Genomic DNA, 24,336 nt, shown 5'->3' with positions numbered 1-24,336 from the left:
TGGTACATGTTTAAGGAAATTCTTATTTCTTTTTTTGAAGGAATCTGACCTCTTAGGATCTTATATGTTCTTTAATCACTTCTTAAAAACAATTTTAGTCCTCTATTTCAGCTTTATTCTAAGAAAAATAAATTGTGCAAAGAAATCTTGAATTCACTCATCTCCTTCTATGAAAAACTGAAATCTTACATGTCATTGGGAGGTGGGAGGCAGTATTCTGGTATTAAAATAAATTTAATACAAAGCCTAGAATTTTATAAGCACACAAAATATATTTCAATTGATTTTTTAAACCCCAAATTTAAAAATGTTGACTTATTTAATTTTGACTCTGTCTGAGCTGTCATATGTTTAAAATATTTTCTTTGCATCTATTTAGTTAGAAATGATCTGGTTTAATATTCTCAGAAAGAGTCTGGGTTAGAATGAACACAGCAGGTCTGCTCAGGCCTTCTTTCCATTATTCCCGAGCCTAAACTGGCAGTCGGACATCCCTCTCACTATCTGGGTCCGCTGGCTCCTAACTGTTCACCTGCCTGCCTTCCTGATTGCCCATAACTGCCCCCATGCCAGCCTGATCACCCCTAACTCCCCCCGCTCCCCCCTGGCCTGGTTGCCCCCAACTGCTATCCCTACTGGCCTGGTTGCTCCTAATTGCCCCCCTCTGCCAGTCTGGTCACCTTTAACTGTCCCCCCTGATGACCTGGTCACTCCTCACTGCCCCTCCTGCCAGCTTGGTTGCCCCAACTGACCCCCTGCTAGCCTGGTTGCCCTCAACTGCTCCCCCCCACCGCCCGCTCCCCACTGGCCTAGTTGTCCCTAACCGTGCCCCCCTACTGGCCTGATTACTCCCAACTGCCCCCCCCATAGCCTGGTTGCCCCCAACTTCCTTCCCTTCTGATCTGGTCACCCCACACAGCCTGCTGTTCAGTCATTTGGTCACTAGACACTACCCCCCACCCCCTGGCCTGGTCGCCCCATGCATCCTGCTTGTTCAGTCATTTGGTCGTCCCTCATCAATCCCCCTGCCAGCCTGGTCACCCCATGCAGCCTGCTATTCAGCTGTTTGGTAGTACCTCACTAACACCCCTGCTAGCATTATTGCCCCATGCAGCTTATGTGCAGTCATCCATCTGGTTGTTTTGGTTATATATTAGGATTACAATCACCATCATCAAAATAGCTGATTCAAAATACAACTGTCTACCATTTGAGGTACTGAAATTGCCTTGATTCTTATAATGATCTTCTAAGTAGGTGTCCTTATCTCTGTTTTAGAGATGAAATAACTGAGTATCCAAAAGATAAATTATTTTTGGGAGTCTCGATAGTTTGACTTCAAATATGAACACTTAATTCTTTCTATGCTCCCCCTATTCTCCATATTGTTTTGTCTTCTTTAGTTCCATTGAAAAAGACAAAGCAACAAAAAGATGGAGGTCACCAACAGTAGACCCCAATGACCAGGATATTGAACAGTTTTTAGTTTAAGCCTCAATGGATTGAGTATATTTCCATCCACATATATATTAATATCATTAGCTTATTAATTTGCTTCATTTAAAACAAAGCATAACCTTTCTCCCTCCATCCACCCTTTCTCTGCCTTTTCATTCTTCTCTTTTTTCCCCCTACATTGACAAATACTGATACCATAATAAAATAAATTTGAACCAAAGGTTCAAAATACAATCATGATACTATCTTTCTTTATATTTCCAGTAGAAAAGATGCAGCAAGTGCAAATGGCATTTGATTTCTCTCTATAGCTGTTTGGCTCTATTAACAATAGTCATACAGCTATTGTATTACAGTGGATACCTGTATATGTCTTTTTATATTTAATACACATTTAGGCATTTCCACCAAGGACCTTTTCTTTTAAAATCAAGATCAGGACATAAAAGAAAGTTTTATCTATCTAAAGTGTTCTCAACATAAGAAAATGATGATATGAAAAAATCTGCCAGCTTAAGCCTGTTTCTGCAGTTGCAACATTGTAATAATAATGAGATGAGTTGGCATATCACTTACACTAGTACCTGGTGCTTCTGGACCAGTTCTGTATCCATAGACATATTTCTTTTCTCTAATTTTGAATATATTTACATATGACCCCAATTCCTAATTGATATATTTCTATGTATCACAAAATACTAACCAGTTAGTATTAGTAAATAATAGATACCTATTGACCAATGCTTATACTTTAAAGATATGTAAAATAATATTTAATTATTATAATCAAAATGAAATTACATATTTTAGAAATATATGTTAAGATATAAGTTCCACTTTTGGTTTCATTAAATAAATAGTATACCAAGAAGTATTTCATATACCTATAAAGGAACTTGAAGGAATCAAACTCATGTTTATAAATCTCATGTTTAAAATGATATAATTTTGTGTAGTTTAATTAGAAATATTAGAAATATAAGTGCATTAAAATGATACTGTACTTATCAAGATAAGAATAACTCAGTCCTCAAAATTGTAATTTACCATTTGTAATATAGTTTCATACATACACACATTACACACACAAAAAATCAATAACTGGTAGGCAATTTTCCCACAGAAAATTGTAATATTCTAGAAAAATCTTTTAGCAATTACACATAAATTCAATATTTGTATTATCTTACATAACTATGACTAACTTTTAATTTGCCTTTCTTCTTACAAATTTGACTCAAATAATAATCCCATCCTCTATAATAAAAGGCTAATATGCAAATTATCTCCTTGGGAGTTGGATCCACCAGGAGTTCGACTGCCCACTATAATGTGCGCTGACCACCAGGGGTAGTGTGGAATGAAGGAAGGCCTTGGCCAACAGCCAGCAGCTGAGGGAAGGAATGCCTTGATTGGCCCTGATCTCTGTCCAGGCCTAGGGACCCTACCCATGCATAAATTTCGTGCACCAGGCCTCTAGTGTATTATTAACCTCTATATTAAAATTATGACAATATGATCAAATAGGTATTTTATCATTAACCTATATTACTTCTAAAGCCTATTAGCCTTAAAGTTTAGATGATTCAATATCAAATTTATAAGTAATTCATAAATGTTAGATTTATTACATTCAACTATTATGTCACTTTTAATTTATATAAGTTGATAATAATATTTATTGGAAAATTATTTGCCTAAAATAAAAAATACATAGACCAGATAATGTTATATCTTACATGTTTGTTCAAGCTTATATACTATAATTGAACACATACTAGAGATATACTTGATAAGAAAACTGTGCAGTTTATAATTCAAGAGTAATAATAGAAAATATATATAATTCAGCCCCATAATAACACACTGAAAAGAGGAATAACTACCAGACAGAGGAAACCATAGCCAGCTTCATGACAAATCAAATCATGTGCAAGATCATTGGTCTGTATGGGATGTCTAGTTATATATTAGAGAAATAATATACTTTTGCTTTTCCCAATTTCAACAACCGTAAGAGTTTTAAATGGAGTAAGATGGTAGAAGCAATTTTACCCCCAAAGACTCACCTACTGTCAGCTGTCCAGTTAACTGCCCCATGTGATTTCTTGCATTCACTGTTACATTCCTGTCAGACTGTAAGACCAGTGGACTATCCTGGGAAACATGTATAAAATAAAGAAATCAAATAAAAAATAGAAATATAGTCATAACTTCATATATAAAATTATACTCTGTTTGGGTATTATCAAAATTCTTTTTTGCTTATATTGGGTAGTAATTTTAATATCCCAAACGTTGGTTGAACAATATAAAAAATATGGATGCTTCTTAACTACTGTACAGAATAGGAATGTTTCTACAATGGAATATGGGCACTAACTATTGGGTGGAAGCATTTTCAACTTTGCTGGTTATTGTATGCATCATAGGTATTCTAGTCTCTCTCTTTCTCTCCTCCCAGGGACTTGCTTTTGGAGATATTCTAGACCTTATCCAACTGAGAAAGTCTCTTTTTAAGCTGAATTTACAATTTACAGATCTCAGCTTAAATGTTATCTCCTCTAAATTGCTTTCCTTGAAAACTGTAACTATAGATTCATTCAATTCCCAAACTCCCACTCTTCACTTATTCTGTTCAAAGTACTTATAAGATGAATTTATTTTACTCATTTATGGGTTTACTTGATTTTTTTACTTGCTTCTGTCATGAGAGAAACCATCCATGGCACAGAGACCATGGCTACCATGTATACACAACTATCTCCCCACTACTTAACATACCACTGAAGGAAAGCATTTGCTAAGTGCTTACTGAGTGGATAAATACATCTTCATGACAAATACTTAACCATCTACCCCATGAACAAATTACTTGTAAATCACAGAATGATTTAACTAAGGAGGTTTATAGAACATGAGGTGTTTGCCTGTAAATTCTCCTTTAGTATATATAACTTTGGTTGATGTTTCCTTCAATCGCTGGCCTAGTACTTAATAATAAAATAATTTATGGAAGGACATTATCATTGCCTAAGAAACTAGTATATGAGGATTTTGCCACCACCTGTCTCAGACAATTATCTTACAACTGACCACTTTATCATTTTTTTAAAAATATATTTTATTGATTTTGTACAGAGAGGAAGGGAGAGAGATAGAGAGTTAGAAATATCGATGAGAGAGAGTCATCGATCAGCTGCCTCTTGCACACCCCCTACCAGGGATGTGCCCGCAACCAAGGTACATGCCCTTGACCGGAATCGAACCCGGGTCCCTTCAGTCCCCAAGCCGACGCTCTATCCATTGAGCCAAACCGGTCCCCACTTTATCATTTTTATGATCTAAAATGTAAGTAGGGTGATTACTTACAAACTGTCCATTCATTCATTCAATGAATATTTGCTGTCTCACTCTGTGTGACAATGAAAATATTTCCCAACCGTATCTTCCCAATCAAGATGGTCTGTCATTCCATGTCAATGTAAATATACACGTACTTTCATACGCAAGCCATATCAAAATTCTTTATAGATTAGGACTTGGAATCTGTGATTTGGATACACATAGGAATACTATAGGCATTTATTCTAAAGCTGTTTTTTGCCCTTTTGGCGAGAGACAAAGCACTGAGCAAACACAAAGCACACACACAAACTTTTTCTTAAAAGTGTGCTTCGCTAATATATCTAAACTAAGACTTAATTTTTTAAAATAATTTCCCACATTTTGAAGATAATATGTATTTTGTAAAGTGAGGCATAGTTGTACAAAAATCACCATGATAGAATTTCAACCCCCTCCTGACTCTCATCACAACTTAATTCTTTTTGCAAATCATGTTATTTTTTGAAATTTAAAAAATCTTATCTTGCTCTAGCCAGTTTGGCCTGTGGACCGAAAGGCCCGGGGTTCCATTCCAGTCAAGATTATGTGCCTTGGTTGCAGAAGCCTTCTCAAGCCCAGGCCCAACCCTAGTCAGGTGTATGCAGGAGGTAACTAATCAATGTGTTTCTTTCACACTGATATTTCTCTCTGTCTTTCCCTATGATTTCAGTCTTCTTGAATTTGGGGAGACTTTGCTTGTAACTCAATATGCAGTCTATTTTTGAAAATGTCCCATGTGCACTTGAGAAGAATGCATATTCTGTGGCTTTGGGGTGAAATGTTATGAAGATGTCAATTAAGTCCATTTGATCTAGTGAATCATTTAGGATTGCTATTTCTTTGCTGATTTTTTTGTCTAAAGGATTTATCCAGTGATGTCAGTGGTGTATTCAAGTCCCCTACTATGATTGTATGATTGTATTATTGTTGATCTCTTCCTTGATATCTTCCAGGAGGTGTGTTTTTTTTTTTTGTGTGTGTGTTTTTTTTATGTATTTGGGTGTTCCTGCATTGGGTGTATATATGTTTATCAGTGTTATATTTTATTGTATCAATCCCTTTAGTATTATGAATATCTGGCCTTCCTTATCTCTTGTTTCCTTATCTCTTGTTATGGCCTTCACTTTGAGGTCTATTTTGTTAGATATAAGTATTGCTACCCCAGCTTTTTGTTTTTTATTTCCATTTGCCTGAAAGATATTTTTCCATCCCTTCAGTTTCAGTCTGTGTGAGTCCCTTGTTCTCAGGTGAGTCTCTTTTAGTCAGCATATATAGGAGTCATGTTTTTATTTATCCATTCAGCCATTCAGTGTCTTTTAATTGGAGCATTAAGTCCGTGTATGTTTAAAGTTATTTTTGATAGATACTTGTTTATAGTTATTTTTGATAGATACTTGTTTATAGCCATTTTTATATTTTGTGCCTATGTTCCTTCTTACTTTTCTATTTCTTCTTTGTACACCAGTTCCTTTAGCATTTCTTACATTGCTGGATTGGCAGTGATAAACTCCCATAGCCTATTTTTGTCTCTGAAGCTCCTTATTTCCCCTTCAATTTTGAATGATAGCCCTACTGGATAGATTATTCTTGGATCCAGTTCCTTGCTTTGCATCATTTTGTAAATTTCCTTCTATTCTTTTCTGGCCTGATGTGTATCTGTTGGGAAATCATTTGACAATCTAATGGGAGATCCCTTGTATGTAACTTTCTGTAACTCTCTTGCAGCCTTTAAAATTCTCTATTTTCTTGAACATTTGTCATCATAATTATGGTATGTCTTGGTGTGGGTCTTTTTGGTTCATCTTGTTAGATTACCAAAAAAGATCAAGGAAGAAAATTAAAAACATCCAGGAAACTAATGACAATAAAAATACAACAATCTAAAATCTATGGGACTCAATGAAAGCAGACCTGAGAGGGAAGTTTATAGCTCTACAGGCTTAACTCAAATAGAAGAAAAAATAGTAGTAAATCATCTAACTCTACAACTTAAAGAATTAAAAATAGAGCAACAAGAAAAGCCCAGAGTGAGCAGAAGGAAGGAGATAATAAAGATCAGAGCAGAAATAAATCACACACACACACACACACACACACACACACACACACATGCAAAAGATCAATGAAACCTAGAGTTGTTTGAAAGGATAAACAAGATTGATGAACCTCTAGCCAGGCTCATCAAGAAGCAAAGAGAGAAGACCCAAATAAAATCAGAAAGGAAAGAGGTGAAATAATAACAGACTTCACAGAAATAAAAAGGATTGTTAAAAAATACTATGAATAACTATATTCCAACAAACTAGACAATATGGAGGAAATGGACATATTCCTAGAAAAATATAACTTTTGAAAACTCAATTAGGAAGAATACAAACAGCTCAATAGGCCAATAACTAAGGAAGAAATTGAAGCAATCATCAAAAAGCTTCCAGCAAACAAAAACCCAGGGCCAGACAGCGTCACAGGGGAGTTTTACCAAACATTCACGGAAGAACTAAAACCTATCCTCTTCAGGCTATTCCAAAAAAATCAAGAGGAAGAACACTTCTAAGCTCATTCTATGAAGCCAGCATCACCCTAATACCAAAACAAGATAAAGACAACACAATGAAAAAGAATTACAGACCAATATCCCTCATGAAAATAGATGCCAAAATCCTCAACAAAATTCTAGCTAATTGGATCCAGTAGTACACCATGACCAAGTAGGATTTATCCCAGAAATGCAAGGATGGTACAATATCCACAAATCAATAAACATACTACATAACATAAACAAATTGAGACATAAAAATCACATAGTTATATCAATTGATGCAGAAAAATCATTTGACAAAATCCAATATCCTTTCTTGATAAAAATTCTTAGCAAGGTGGGAATAGAATGATCATACCTCAACATAATAAAACTATATATGACAAACCCACAGCCAACATCATACTCAATGGGCAAAAACTAAAACCATTTCCCCTAAGAACAGGAACAAGAGAGGTATGTCCACTCTCAACACTCCTGTTCAACATAGTACTGGAAGTACTAGCCATTGAGATAAGAAGAAGAAATAAAAGGCATCAAAATTGGAAAAGAAGTAAAACTGTCTTTATTTGCAGATGACATGATACTATACATAGAAAATCCTAAAGCCTCCATCAAAAAATTATGAGACTTAATAAATGAATTCGGCAGTGTAGCAGGATACAAAATTAACGCCAAGATATCTATGACATTTCTATGCACCAATAGTGAACTTACAGAAAAAAGAGACTAAAAAAGCCCATTTACCATTGCACCTAAAGAATTAAGATACCTAGGATTAAACTTAACTAAGGAGGCAAAAGACCTATTCGCTGAAAACTACAGGACACTAAAAAAAGAGATGGAGGAAGACATAAACAGATGGAAGAAAATACTATGTTCATGGACTGGTAGAATCAATATAATTAAAATGTCCATACTACCAAAGCAATCTATAGATTCAATGCACTCTCCATCAAAATACCAATGGCATATTTCACAGACCTAGAACAAACTTTCCAAAAATTCATCTGGAATAAAAAAAAAAAAAAAAGACCCCGAATGGCTGCAGCAATCCTGAGAACAAAATAGGTGGGATCTCAATACCAGTTATCAAGCTGTATTACAAAGCCACTGTTCTCAAAATAGCCTGGTACTGGCACAAGAACAGACATATAGACCAATGGAATAGAATGGAGAACCCAGAAATTGACCCAAACCACTATGCTCAATTAATATCTGACAAAGGAGGCATGAACATGCAATGGAGTCAAGACAGTCTCTTCAATAAATGGTTTTGGGAAAATTGGACAGACACATGCAAAAAAATGAAACTATTGATAGTCCACTAACTTAAACTGTACACAAAAATAAACTCAAAATAGATAAAGGATTTAAACATAAGACAGAAAACCATAAAAATACTAGAAGAATCCACAGGCAGCAAAATATCATACATATGCTGAAGCAATTTCTTCACTGATACTGCTCCTAGGGCAATGGAAAACAAACAAATGGGATTACATCAAAATAAAAAGCTTTATCAACAAAACAAGAAAGCCCACCGCATGGGTGAACATATTTGCCAATGTTATCACTGATAAGGGTTTAATCTCCAACATTTACAGGGAACTCATACAAGTTAACAAAAGGAAAATAAACAGTCTAATAAAAAAAAATGGGCAATGGACCTAATAGATACTTTTCAAAAGAATAAAGAAGGAAGGCTAAGAGACATATGAAAACATGCTCAAAGTCACTAATTATCCAAGAGATGCAAATCAAAACAACAATGAGGTACCATCTCACACCTGTCAGAATGGCCAACATCAACAAATGAACAAAGTACAAGTGCTGGGTAGAATGCATAGAAAAAGGAACCCTCTTGCATGGCTGGTGGGAATGCAGACTGGTGCAAACACTGTGGAGAACAGCATGGAGTTTCCTCAAAAAACAAAAAATGGAACTCCCCTTTGACCCAGTGATTCCACTTCTAGGACTATATCACAAGAAACTAGAAAAACAATCAGAAAGGATATATGTACCTCTATGTTCATGCAGCACAATTTACAATAGCTAAGACTTGGAAATAGCCTAATTGCCAATCAGCAGATGAGTGGATTAAAAAACGGTGGTACATCTATTGAATACTATGCTGCTGTAAAAAGGAAGGAACTCCTACCACTTCAACAGCATGGATGGGACTGGAGAGCATTATGCTAAGCGAAATAAGCCAGTCAGAAAAAGATAAATATTACATGATCTCACTCATTTGTGGAATATAATTAATAACATAAACTAATGAACAAAACAGATTCAGAGACAGAGAAGTACCAATCAAACCATCAAACCTCAGAGGAAAGGTAGGGGAGGGTGGGATAAAGGGGAGAGATCAACCAAAGGACTTGTGTGCATGCATATAAACCTAACTAATGGACACAGGCAACAGGGAGGCGAGGGCATGAGTTGGTGGGGGTGGGGTGGGGGGGAATAAGGACACATATGCAATAGCTTAATTAATAAAGAAATTAAACACACACACAGCTATCAGAGGTAATGAACAATCATCTATACTATATTCATGTGGACTTCAATATATTACTGTTACACTGGTATGGTAAAATGTGATTAGGTGAACTGAATCAAAACCAAGTAACTATTTTTGGTAAATGAAAGATAAAGCATGTAAGAACATCATTTCTTATTGACAAATCACACCATTTCTGCATTGTAGATAGGCGCAGAAACATTTTGAGGGGTTAGAACCAAGGCCTATTTATCGTAGGTCCAACTCATAACCTTTTACACAATATCCCCAGTACCAATTTAAAAATATGTACCGTATTTTCCGGCGTATAAGACGACCCCCTAATTTTACAGTTAAAACATAGGTTTAGGCCTATATTCGCTGTATAAGACTACCCCCCCCCCCCCCCCCCCACACACACACTTCCGAGGCAACACCAGTTTTGTTTTTTTTTTAATAGACTGCCTCTCTGACTCTGGCCAATTTGAGCAGGCTTTTTTTTCATTTCAAAAGTCGTCTTATACACTGGAAAATATGGTATGTGATACAAATGTCTATGGTAAAAAATAATATCAACTCTTTCAATCATCTAAAGAAGATATAATTCTAAACTATATATAAATATGATAACAAAGCCATTTTAAGTGAAAATCAGTACAAAGAAACTACCTCTTTCTAAAAAAGATTGACATTTGGGAAGGTTTTATATTGTCTTTGCATTCATTTCTCCCAAGATCTCTACATAAGAAAATCACTTCTACTAACAGATCATATCTTCCCACTCTCTTCTTTATATTCTCTCTTCAAGCTCCTTTATATTGCAGTTCTGTGTTCCAACACCTGGAAAGCCAGCCTAGTTTCAGATGTTAAAATAGAGATAACAGTACTCCCTTCTAGCTTATTTTTGCTGGGAACATAATGGGGAGAAAATTATTTGGTGGTATTATCTCATGGAGTAGGAATAAACATAGTAAGGATGAACAGGTGACATCTCAGTCTGCACAATGCACTAGTATAAATACACTTTCTTTGGAGGAAGAAAATGTCATGCTCTTAGATTCAAGTATCTTTCCATCAAAACTAGGATATCCTCTATTAACAGGCATTTCAGTTCTCTGGAGCTGACCTGCATCTTGGCTATAATTACAGAAAATATATTTATGCTATTTATACTTCTGATGCTACTCTTGAGACAAAGCCCATAGAAGATATAGTATGTCCTCGGATTTTGTTGGAGATTCGTTCTTATGGCATGACAACATAATTTTTGCAGTAAGTTGAATCATGTGCATAAGCACATATGTCAGTCACATAGAACACATACACAGCAGTAATGAAGTGAAACAGTAAAAAAAATAAATAAATAAATAAAAGATAACAATTCCTGACCTTTACTTGTGGTAAATAAATAATAAAACACATAAAGTACATATGTACATATGCTGAAATGATGGAACTTTTTAAAAAAAATAAACAAATGGATGGGAGATCTCGAAGTACATTGAGTTCGATGTAATCCAAGGACTGCCTGTACATGGAGAAAGGCAATGGCATCACTAAATAGGCCTGAGAACCTTGCTTACATTTCCTTCAAGCATGCATTATTTAGCTGAGGATCTGGCTGTAATGGTTATCCTATATAATAAAAGCCCAATATGCTAAGTGTCCAGTCATCTGGTCATCTGTTCAACCACTCAAAGTGTAATATGCTAATGATCAGAAAACCGGATAACCGGAAACTTAGCATATGATGTGATCTGACCACCAGGGGGCAGATGCTCTGACTGGTAGGTTAGCTTCCTCTGGAGTCTGACCAATCAGGACTGAGTGAGTTGGGCTGGACATGCCTAGAGCCCTCCTGTAGTCCTTCCCCAGCTGGTCAACCTTCTGTATCCCTCTCTGGCCCTGATTGTGCACCTGTGGGTTCCCTTGGCCTGGCCTGCACCCTCTTGTAATCTGGGACCCCTTAGAGGATGTCAGAGAGCCAGTTTTGGCCTGATCATGCAGGCCAGGCCGAGGGACCCCACTGGTGCAAGAATTCATGCATTAGGCCTCTAGTAGAAAAATAATGCAAAATGTTCTCATTGCAGTGCCTTTGTGACAGTCTGTGCAATTGAGGAAGGGGAAAATGATTATTTTCTTTGTATTTCTATTGAGCTCACCTTTGTTTATCATAAATACTTACTGAATACCTATGATGTGCCCAGCTCTTTGCTCATCAGTGTGTGTAAAACGGTAACATAAAAAGACACACTTTCTTCTCTTACAGACTTCATAATTTACTAAGGCACACAGTCAATAAACCAAGTAAATAAAAGGTAGGACAAAACAGAATGTTACACTCACAAGCTGCTGTGATAGACATTTCTCTAAAAAAGTATGTTGGGCTGATGAGAAGATATTGTGTATATATGTTTATAAGGTGTTGCAGGTATATAGGCACTTCAGATTCCTATATTCATTCTCTCAAGACTAACTATTAAATTGTAGTAGAAATAGCAGTAGAAATAGCAGCTAGGATGTGCTGGTACTTAATCAGTGCTTGATCATGGTCTAAATACTTTACATCTATGAGCGTGAAGTAAAATTTTCCATGAAAAAAATTAAGAAAGTGGTTGTAAGACAGGCAGTGAACCGTGACTGATTTCAAACAGTGAGTCTACCAAATGTTGACTGCTTGACTCAGCAATACACAGAACGTCTCTGTACCATCCTTTCTTTATCTGTAAACAGGGTGATGATACATGATTTCTAGGGTTTCTAAGGAATTAATGATATAATGTACACAAAATGCTCAGACGAGGGCCTCACCTTTGCTAGGGACACTATCAGTGTTTGCTTTAATTATTTATTCCGCACTGCATTCCAGTACTCTACTAATGACAGTGCTAGCTACCATCCGCTGTGTTTCACCATGAAGACACTGTAGCAAAGAGTATAAGTCAGTTGCTCTAAATCATACAGATAATCAATAACAGAGGCTGTAGTCAAACCCGGTAGTCTGGATCAAACCCTGTCAAGCACAGTAAGATACTGTCTTACTGGTCGGTGATTAATTTCTAGGCTTTCTAAACGGCAAAACCAAACTCTGAAAATAAATTCAAAATAATGGGACAAATATAATTTAAATTTGCTTTAAATAACCCAGTCTCTGAAATATCTGATACATATCCTGCCTGAGAGGTAAGATCTGACCTCCACAGTACCATCATCCAAGATTCAGTAGATCTGGTTCCTTGTGTTTGCCCAGGTTGGAGAGGAAGAGGGATATTCCTGGCAGTGCTCTCTGCACACACATTTTAGAACACATCACCTACGAGAGCCTCCCTAATCGCTATCCTCAAACATAACTTGAATTAATGATACATATCATTCCATGTAGATGGCACAAATTTGATATGTCATTTCTGGAATTTATCAAATTTTACCTGAGTTTTACCAGATACATTTTCTAATTAATCCTCACTGACAGAAATTACACAATTTTATAATAGCTTACATTATCTCCAAACTTGGTCTCCCTTTTCTCTCAATATCCAATCAGCTATGCCATATATGTTTCTTAAATACACCTTTTCCTGTGACCCCTCCTGTAACAGACTGGTAACTCACATTATGATAACCACTTCTTGCTTAAATTGGTTTTTTTCATATCCACTGTTAGATTTAAAAATATCATATCTAATAAAGAGGGAATATGCAAATTGGCCATCACACCATCACAAAGATGGCAGTACTCACAGCCACAAGATGATGGTGCCCCTAGCCACAAGATGGCAGTGCCTAGTGCCCTTAGCCCTGCTGGAGTCCCCCCGTCCTTTCAGTTCCACTGGGTGGCAGCAGGTGCATGGTGTGGCCAGACCTGCCCTTAGACCCCCATCTGCCCAGGGCCGGCCTGAGGCATAGACAAGCCTCAGATGGCGGCTGCCCAGCTGCCCTGGGCTACCTGAGGCTCAGGTAACCAGGGCTGGCCTAGGCTTATGCTGCCAGCAGTGGCAGCAGCAGAGGTGAGATGAAGGAATTTCCTTCCCCTGATTGCCAGGTCACCTCCCACCCCTGAGGACTCCCGGATTGTGAGAGGGGACAGGCCGGGCTGAGGGGCCCCTATTCCTGCCCTGCCCTCCAGTGCATGAATTTTCATGCACTGGGCCACTAGTTTTTAAATAAGAAAACATTGGCATTGTTAAATTAAAGCAAAACAAAATAAAACATGTGTTGATTCCTCATTCCCAGGATGAAAACAATTTTACATTCTTAACATATAAAGTACTTCATGATATGCTCTGATTGTACTTTTGTAGCTCTATTTCATACCCTTCACCATGCAAGAACTACCCACATTTCCATTTTCCTGAAAATATGCCACTACTGTGTATTCTTATCTTCTGTTCCCTGTGCCTGAGATTCTCTTCTCCACTTCTCCAAACTGGCAAAACTGTAGCTATTTTGAAGTCTCAGGTGACAGTTATGTCCTCTGTACAGCTTTCCTGACTCTCCCCAGTAAAAATGCACCTCCCACTCTCCAGCGCCTCAGCTGGAGTTGATGATAGTACTTGTCACAGGACTTTTGGCCTGTGCTTCATGGATCTTTCCTTTCTTTATATCCTCCATTACACTGGAATGTCCCAACAGCAGACTTTTGAAAGTATAGTTTGCATCATGCTTGGTACCTACTTCCTGTTCAATAAATGCCTGTTGAAGGAATGAACTGATCCTGACACATTTATGATGCAGTCAGGCTGCATGTCCTCACGTGGGTGTGTGTTCAGATCACACAGACCTTACCTTGCTACTATTTTTTTTTTAACCCAGAGCAATGTGTGTTTTTGTGTTTTTTTTTAAATATATTTTTATTGATTTTACACAGAGAGGAATTGAGAGGGACAGAGAGTTAGAAACGTTGATGAGAGAGAAACATTGACCAGCTGCCTCTTGCACACCCCCCACTGGGGATGTGACCGCAACCAAGGTACATGCCCTTGACTGGAATCGAACCCAGGACCTTTCAGTCCGCAGGCCGATGCTCTATCCCACATGTGTCAAACACAAGGCCCGCGGGCCAAATCCAGCCCGCCAGGCCTTGCAATGTGGCCCGCACCGTGCTGTCATCACTGCACTCCGCTGTCAGTTTATGACATTGTCAGTTTATGACTGTTCAGTAAACCATTCGGCCCATGATTTAGGCTGGATTTTAGATTTTGGCCCCTTCTCTGATTGAGTTCGACACCCCTACTATCCACTGAGCCAAATTGGTCCTGGCAGCAATGTGTTTTTTTTAAAGACATTTAAGTGGAACAAGTCATATCACATGAATTGATTTATATTCATCATCTTTTGCTGCTCAAGGCAGACACCACATTCCTTTCCTTAAGTATTCAAACCACTCAAGAAGTTGCAAAACAGGTAATTTTTAAAATTCTTTGATTAATAAAACAATTAATTGAAACTGTTTCCTACAGAATGCAAATTATTTAATTGCTGAAATACATATGTTAAAGGCGTCAGTGTTGATCTTGAAAAGGAATATTAACAATAGCTGTTAGAGTGACTTCCCCAAATTATCGGTGTTCATATGTTAACTGGAATGTGAAGTACTGCAGGAGAAAGAGCATTTATTCATCAGTCAACTTTTCTCTATTTCTATTCCCAACATGTTTTCTGAGAACCTCCTCACCGTGGTTCATTGTCTGTTATGAATTATCTAGTCACGGAAGTCACTGATAGGAAAATATTCTGAGGAGGTTCTGACCCCCGATTCGCCTTTGTCTCTGCCCTGGCTCTCTCAGGCGATGTAGTGAACACAGCGGTTTAGGCACCCTCCTGAGGCCCTCCTCATACCAATTACTACCCATGAGTGAGCGTGCAGCATAAACCGTAACCAATTCCCTTTCTTTTCCTTTTACTTCCCGAAGTAAAAATTGAAGCAGAAGGATAAAAATCATTTAAGGAGTTTTCTTTCTTTTTTGATTCTGCTCTACTTTTGTTCTAGTTTTTTTTCAAGTCCAGCCTTCCTTAAGTTATTCTTGCTTATATCTTGCTATATTTTTGTACATTTTTTTGTTATTTTAACTATAGTTTCTAGAATAAGTAAGGTGTAAACAGAAACATAATGCATATAAATTAGGCTAATATACATATGCACATATTCAACATGACACAATGATGTTGTGGCCATTTAAAATAACACCAAGAAATGCTAAAAGTCTAAATATCAATACAGATAGATAGTTATAAAGGTATGTAGCTACTCCTACTTAGCAATTTAAGATCAATAAAAGGATAATTTGCTTCAGTATCTTTTAAACAACAAAGTGACAAGAGAATTGGTTAAAATTAGAATTTTACAGACATTTTGGTTGAAGCTATGCTTTTAACTATAAAACAACCAACATAGTAATGTGGTTTTCAAAATAAATACCATCCATTACTTGCACTCTTTAGATTTTTAGAAAGATTATAGCCTACCAGAGAATATAAATATTAACTAATCATTTGCATATCTTAAGATAATTTAAAAATATTTTCTCCACATATGAAGATCACAATGGAAATAATTAAAAAGCAGGTGTGTCCTTGTGAGAAAAAAGATAATTTTTTTCCCTTTCAATTCATAGTTTCTCTGGAGACCAAAATTACACTATTAATCACTAGTCTGGAATATTTTATTAAAAATATGGAGCAGTGCATTAGTCCTCTGTATGCATGTCCAATACACCTCTGATCTGGGAATCCTCTGATTATGCATTAGAAAAAAGTGAAAATCACTTATGTCTGAAGAGGTAATTTGGAACCTTAGAGTAACTCTAGAAATCTACTTGACATTTTGAATGAGCCAAGGTAGACAGGTTACAGGTTAGCACTAGACTCACAGGTTATGGGTACAGTAAATTAATGGACAGAGTAAACAAATGTAACAGAAGATTTACTTCTCCTAAAAAAATAAGTGCTCACATTATACAAACTAATAAACCTCGTATTCAAAATTCATCTACATGTTGTGATAGTGAGCTCTTAATAGAGTGCACTCAATATAACAGTGATAATCATAAATATCACTGGGTTAATGTAATAGTCTTAAGATCAGTTTATCTGCAAGTGGGGAAAACAGGCATTAATTACGCTACAGCTTGAACATCTTTAGATATTATATTTTAGAAAAACTTTCATGACCTTCAAGTGTGAGAATTATGTGCAGCTTGGTAGAAATGAATGAGAAGTAGGTCAGTTTATAGAAATCACTGCAACATGGCCTTGCCTTCTTCATGCTAGCAACCTAACTTCTAAAAATCAATAGACATCCTAAATAATGTAGCATAATGCAAAGGCAGAGAGCTTTTAGCCTTACAAAATATTCAATAAGCTGCTTAACCATCATCATGACATATACTTGGCTGCCACTTTGTGTTTGATTCCAGAGGATGCTAAAACTACCTCTTATACTTGAGTCATTAATCTTATGAAAATACATTTAACCTATGTAACTTCCAGGATATGGGTTGGAAATACTATATTTTACAATGCAAATGTAATTATCAATTTGTCATAGCCTGTTATATAAAATATTTACTGGATTTATTAAAATAACATGAGTTGAAGTGACTCCAGAGAAACATTGAAGAAAAGGGGAAATGATGTTCCTCTTGAATCTCACTCATCAAGAAGAAATAGACTGTTCACTCAGATATAGTATTTTCAGTTAATAACTAAATATTCTAAAACTGGAGTTTCATTGTTATTTTAATAAAATTAATACTAGCACAAAAAAAAAAAAAAAAAAAAAAAAAAAAAAAAAAGAAAACAAAAACACATTTTTGCAAGATGAAATTATTTCACTAAATTTTAAGCCATTAGAAATTATGCTCAAGCACAATTATATTGCCTTGCTCCTCTTTAACTTATAGGCAACTGAGGTGTTACCTGAAACTAGCAAAATGAGACAATAATTTTTTTAGAGACAAGCCCTTCTCTAAACACCTAGTTCAATAAAAGCAAATTTTTTTAATAATGATCTATAATAAGTTTACTTTCTTAAGAAGTTTTACTGAACATACTATTTTATTAACCTCTGTAGAACAATGCAAAATTAATTTGCTCATTAGGATCAATGTTAAGTATAAACTGACTAGTTGAGCTAACACAATGTTTGTTATTCTTAAATTTACATGTCAATATATTGACCAAAGTGTAATGCTGAGAATCTACCAATTTAAGCTGGAAAAAAAATGATCAAATCATATTAAAGGTGTGGATTCACTTTGGGCTAGACTAATAGTCTCCAAAAATTGTCTATTAAAATATTGTTTTTTTTGGGGGGGGCTATAAGCTCTCTCTTTAGGGTGAAAAAGAATCTATTAAAAGTCAACTGAAAATTTTAGGAGCATCAGGGGATCTAAACTCAAATCAGTATGAAAAATTGCTGATTTTTCAAGATAAAAATATTCCTAAAAGATTTGGTATTGTTAAACACATTTATATATATCAAAGCCTAATATGTAAAGTGTCCCCTTGGGAATTCGACCGGCTGGGAGTTCGATATCTTGCTATAATGGGTGCTGACCACCATGGGATGACGCAAAACTAAGGGAGGCCCCAGCCAACATCCAGCAGCTAGGGAAGGGAGGCCCTTGACCAGCAGCTGGCAGCTGCTAGGGCCCTTACCCTTCTGCACAAATTCCATGCACTGGGCCTCTAGTTGAATAATAATTAGGAATGTGACCTATTTCTGCCCAAAGAAAATTAAACATGACAAATAAGACACTCATAGAAAGGACAGCTATAGTTTTTGAGATAATTTAATCTGTGACTGCATTAATCCTTGGATGATCATTTGGTTATCAATTAGTAAAAATCTGCACTAAATGCCACCAAATCAACCTTGTATTAAATGAACCTTAATTTTGTTGATAAAATCATTAGTAATTAAAAAAATATAGTAACAGGTTAAAAATTAAAAACATGATGGATAAACTCAAATGTTATAAAATTACATATGGTTTAATAGGTAAAGTGTTCTTGGCCTCCTAACTGTTTCTGCTGCCCTACGCCAACAGACCAAGACTGCCCACGAAAACTATCTGTGATAATGAGAATCACTGGCATTATCCAATAGAGTATCCACCAGTCTCAGGTATCTAATTAGCACCTAAAATTAGAAGCTAATTGTAATATTTATTTAATATCAATTAATTTAAAATCTAATACCCACATGTGGCTAGTAGATATAGTATTGGAAAATATAAAAATGTAGAATTATCCAGTCCCATTAAGTAACCTCTTTAAAGAATTCATTCCATCTAATTTCTGTATTCAATTTTCAGAACATCTATTTTATTTTTTTTTATATTGCTTAAAGTAATTTATTACATTTAGCCTTTTACTTTTTTTGTTGTTTTCAAATTTTAAAGCATCAAAAATAAATAAATAATACATATATCATAGCCATTATCAAAGATACATCATGTTATATGAGGATTAATGTACAATTTTTAAAAACAATGCAAATCTTAAACAAAATAAATTTCAAACAATGCTACAGAAAAAAAAATCCAATTTCTAAATTAGAAAGATGAAGATGTGAGAAATAGAATCTGACACCCTTAACTACTCACTATATTACAACAGCTAAATAAACAAAAACAAAATTGAGAAGTCCTTTATCAACTTCTTTTAGACCATCACATATATTTTTATGTTTTTTAAATGGATTTGTTTCTTTCTTAAATTTTAAAGTAAGTATGCATTTTGTGAAGAATGAGGAGATAATTACTTTGGAATTGCTTCATATTAAAACATGGTTTTTCTTTAGTTTTGATTTCATTGTTTTGTTTTTGTGTGTAATAAAAGTAGGTATTTTTCTTAAATAATATTTAGTAAAAAAAAATAATAACATTTAAAAAACTTTCCTTAAACCAATTGTAAAATGCAAATAAAAGTATAGCAGTTTATGAATGAAAATAACCCAGAAGCGTATGGTACTACCTTTCAAGTCTATGGAAAAACTTAAAAATCATTAAAAATACCATTGTGAAGATGTGTATTTTGATAAGTCTGTGTACTATTACTGACATGTTCCTAAGATAAAAAGAGGATCTTCCTTTTTGTGTCAACTTCTAAATGCTAATATTGAGATAAGTCCAAACAATTCTTTCTTTTATTTAAAATCATAAAAACTGTCAATTTTAATAATTTAGTCTGTATTAAAGAGTCTCATTCCAAATAGCTCTCTTCTTACACAAGACCACTTTCAGCACAAGAAGGGATTCACAGGCCGGCATCAGTCCACCGAGCCTAAATTGGACCAGTATATGTCTATCTAAACCCCAGCCCCCTGCTACCTCAGTTGACTCCTCTTGAGTACCGATCTTGAATACTTAACACAACTCTGAGATCAAAAGGCACTTTACCTAACTCTGAGTATGTTCAGTTCTGACACTCTGTGAGTCATTTGGGTTTATACTATACTTATAGAATTCATAAAGTCAACATTTAATGGACAGAATTCAAGTACCTGCCACACATACTTTTGTAAGGAGGATTAAAAATTAGTTATTTCCTAAAAGTGGCTGAAATCCTAATACGAAATAGTTTTTGTATTTTATGGTCAGTGTTAGTACTATGTCTTTTAAGTTGGTCCAATAATTTTTCTTGGAAGTACTAATAAAAATGCCAAAGTCTGGAATAATACCAGTTCATGTGAATGAAACCAAAATGTAATGACCCATTAGTATGGAGCAAAGATGAAAGTAATCCTAAACAATAAAAGCCTAATATGCAAAATGACTGAACAGTAGAGCGACCAGTGGAATGACTGGCACTATGATGCACACTGACCACAAGGGGGCAGACGTTCATTGCAGGAGATACCCCCAGCTGGCAGGCCACAGGCCAGCCAAGGCGGGTGCCAGTGGGGGCTCTCCAATCACCTTGCTGGTCACCCCACAGAGGGAGGTTATTAGCTGTAGCAGGGGGTGGGGGCGGCTGCAGTGGGGGGCTGGGGCTGGCAAGTGGGTGGCATAATGCCAACCAAGGCAGGTGCCAGCGGGGGCCTCCTGATCACCCACCAGTTGCCCCACAGATCAGCCCTGATCACTGGCCAGGCCTAAGGACCCTACCCATGCACAGATTCTGTGCAGCAGGCCTCTAGTACAAATGTTATAGGCATGATCCTTGTCTTAAAGTGTCTTCTTTTTGGTGGGTGAGGCATTAATGTAATAGAATGGAAAAATACAATGATACATGTCTTGTAGAGTTCTATAGAAGCACCAAAGGACTCACTGCACAGAGGCATAGTTAGGGGAGGTTTTCTTCAATATTTGAATGCTCAATATTGTGTAGCCAGGAGAAGGTAGGGACTCAAAAGAAATGAAGGGAATGTCTGATAGTGGGGAGAGACCAATCAAACATGATGGGAAAATGAGGAAAGTAGGGAACTGAATTAAATTTGGCTTCATAGAAATTATTATAGGGAAGATCATGAAACTGTATTAATGCTTCATTTATAATATCAGCCAAAATCGTTTATAACCTTTGCTTTGACCTTTACTAGAAGAAGCTACAGTAGAAATCAAATTTACACATGAGTAAGTTATAGGTAACAATTTTTACAACCGAAGGTGATATGTAACGATTTTTGTTACAGAAATCAATTGGATTAGCTCTTAAGTGGAGAGGATGACAACCATCTATTTTTCCCTCTCTACATTAATTTAAATATATCACTGTGAATGGCAAATTAAAAATAAATTTTACATTTAAGTAAAATGAGAGTGCTGTAACAAATTCCAATTGTATTTGTGGAATGCTTTTGTTACCTAAGTCTCATAATGAAAAGCTTTACCCCAGTGACAGTAAATCATTCAGGCTGTTATTTTAAATAGGTACAACATATTTGTAAAGAATAAATAATAAAACTAATAGAAAATTTTCTTTTTTCTGTGTTATTCCTCTTAGTTGCTTAGTCCTAGGCTGAGGGTTTATATTTTCATTACAACAACTATACTGCACCTTGAAAAAAAGACTTAGTATTTCCATCCTTTGCATCGCAGTAAATCATCTCTGGTTTTGAAGTGGAGAAGTCCTCTCTCTCAATCTTCCTGAAATGATGTGTATATGCTTCACATTTCCTGCACACAGAATGCCCTGGGATGGGAATACAATTCAAAACTCCTTGCACTCTCCCAGGGCATTCCAAGAAATCCTAATAAGCCTTCCCAACCCACATAATGACATTTAAATGTGAACTTTAAATACTGTCAATCATAATGTCCAACTACACTGCCACACTACTTCCAACCCTTAGGTTTTAAGGTTTAGAATATTGAGAAAAATCTACCTTGAGTCCTCAACCAACGAAATCCAAGGATATGAGCTAACATACATGATAACTTCCCATCATGTGTGTTGGTAAACTATTTCAGTATTTGTCCTTAACAAAGAAAAGGAGCACATGCAACCTGAATGCTAAATGTAAAAGCCGATGGGCATTATAATAACCTCTCAAAGGATAGAGAACAAAACATTATAATTAATATTTTATTTCAGTTCAAAAATGTAGCAAGTTTGTGACCCTCTAATTTAGGAATTTGAAAGTTGTCAAATTCTTTTTGTTATTTTCCAAGGAAGACTGGGTGGTTTTTAACAAACACACCTGCATGTTTGTAACAAGAAAACACTGAGACAGATGGCCTTGCCTCCTGGTACCATTTGTTCTAAGTATGTGTCAAGGGAAGATTCTTCAGAGTCTCTTTCTTTGATCAAATTTCCTTTAAAATATACTCTATTCTTTTTACATTGAGTTGTGTTTTGAGATTTTATCTGCATACATTGATATAGAATATTAAGCATGCAATTTCTTAAACTATCGTTGTTTTGAATTGTAATAAAGTAAATCTTATTTCAAAAATTTGACAGGAAAAAGTATTGAAATAAAGTATTGAAAATGACAGAAGTTCACTAGAAATTTTAAGTGAATTCCACACCTTTCGGCATTGTAAAGTTTATGATAAATTCTGCACAAGAGAAACAGTTGGTTTACATAAATACTTCATCTTACCAAGTTATGCACAAGATGCTTGTTTTCACTTCTGATGAACTTTAGAAACATTTGATAAGACCAAATAGAATTTGTTTTTAGAGTGCATGTTGAAGTTACAAAAAAAGCCTAAACCCCCTATGCAGTATTCTTCTGTTGTTTTTTCTAGTGTTATTACCAAGACTTAATGTAGTCTTCTCTTGATATCAACACACACACACACACACACACACACACACACACACACACACACACATATATATTTATGCCTAAGCAACCAGCTGACTGACCAACCTGCTGGTAGATATGACTCACACTGACCACCAGGGGGCATATGCTCAATGCAGGAGTGGAAACCACAGGCATAGAAATTTGGAATAAACTAATGAATCTCAGAGGGAAGGGAGAAGGGGGGGTGGGGGTTGGAAAGAGATACTAGAGGCTTGGTGCACAGATTCAAGCACAAGTGGGATTGCTCAGCCTGGCCTGCACCCTCCTGCAACCCAGGACCCCTTGTGGGATGTCGGAGAGCCAGTTTCAGCCTGATCCCTACAGGCCAGGCTGACGGACTCCACAGGTGCACAAATCTATGCACTGGGACTCTAGTGTTATTATATATGACAACCTCCTTAAAATAAGTTCCAAATACACTTATTTTAAATGATGCTCATTTGGAGACCTACTAAAAGTATATTTAAACATCTTCAAAGGTGGCCTTTCTTTATTCCTTTTATTATTTTTTTACAAAAATTTACTGTTTGCAGTTTTCTATATATGCTTCTCAGGCAATCACATAAAATATATATTATTGTACAAACTGCAGTGAGGTAACAATAATAATAATAATAATAATAATAATACTCTGAGCATGTATAAAGTGAAAACTGAGGCCCCAAATTCAATTGCTACCCCACTAGACATTGGCAGCTCATTTCCTTATTTCATTAGCATTTTATAAACAAATTAATTATATCAGTCATATTATTCATTTTATGAACTCAAAATTTTAGAACTGAAAGTGAGACATGACAGAGAAAAAAACAGTTTAAATCCTTACTGTACATATGAGAACAGAGAGAATATGGGGTGGTGTGATCATGGGCCTACAGTAACTCAGGTCAGAGCTAACCCAGGTCACAGTCAAATTTCAGTAAACTAACCAACATCAGGTATTTGAACATTTTATTTTTTAAAAAATATATTTTATTGATTTTTTACAGAGAGGAAGGGAGAGAGATAGAGAGCTAGAAACGTCGATGAGAGAGAAACATCGACCAGCTGCCTCTTGCACACCCCCTACTGGGGATGTGCCCACAACCAATGTACATGCCCTTGACTGGAATCGAACCTGGGACCCCTCAGTCCGCAGACCGATGCTCTACCACTGAGCCAAACCGGCTTTGGCCAGATATTTGA

General features: G+C 36.1%; 1 protein-coding gene across 2 annotated transcripts in view; it reads right to left on the bottom strand.

Annotated features, from left to right (window-relative positions):
• The window catches only part of SGCZ (sarcoglycan zeta), a 589,790-nt gene that overhangs the window by 63,428 nt on the left and 502,026 nt on the right, over nucleotides 1-24,336 (bottom strand). For both annotated transcript variants that reach the window (XM_084877019.1, XM_084877020.1), the window contains one exon: nucleotides 3,528-3,615. In XM_084877019.1, coding sequence (XP_084733145.1) covers nucleotides 3,528-3,615 — 88 coding nt within the window. The remainder of the gene's footprint in view (nucleotides 1-3,527; nucleotides 3,616-24,336) is intronic.

Source organism: Pipistrellus hanaki (genome assembly GCF_964339955.1).
Source record: "Pipistrellus hanaki genome assembly, chromosome: 3".
NCBI classification, from domain to species: Eukaryota; Metazoa; Chordata; class Mammalia; order Chiroptera; family Vespertilionidae; genus Pipistrellus; species Pipistrellus hanaki.
Note: the sequence above shows the minus strand (reverse complement) of the source record. Positions and strands in the feature narration are given on the sequence as shown.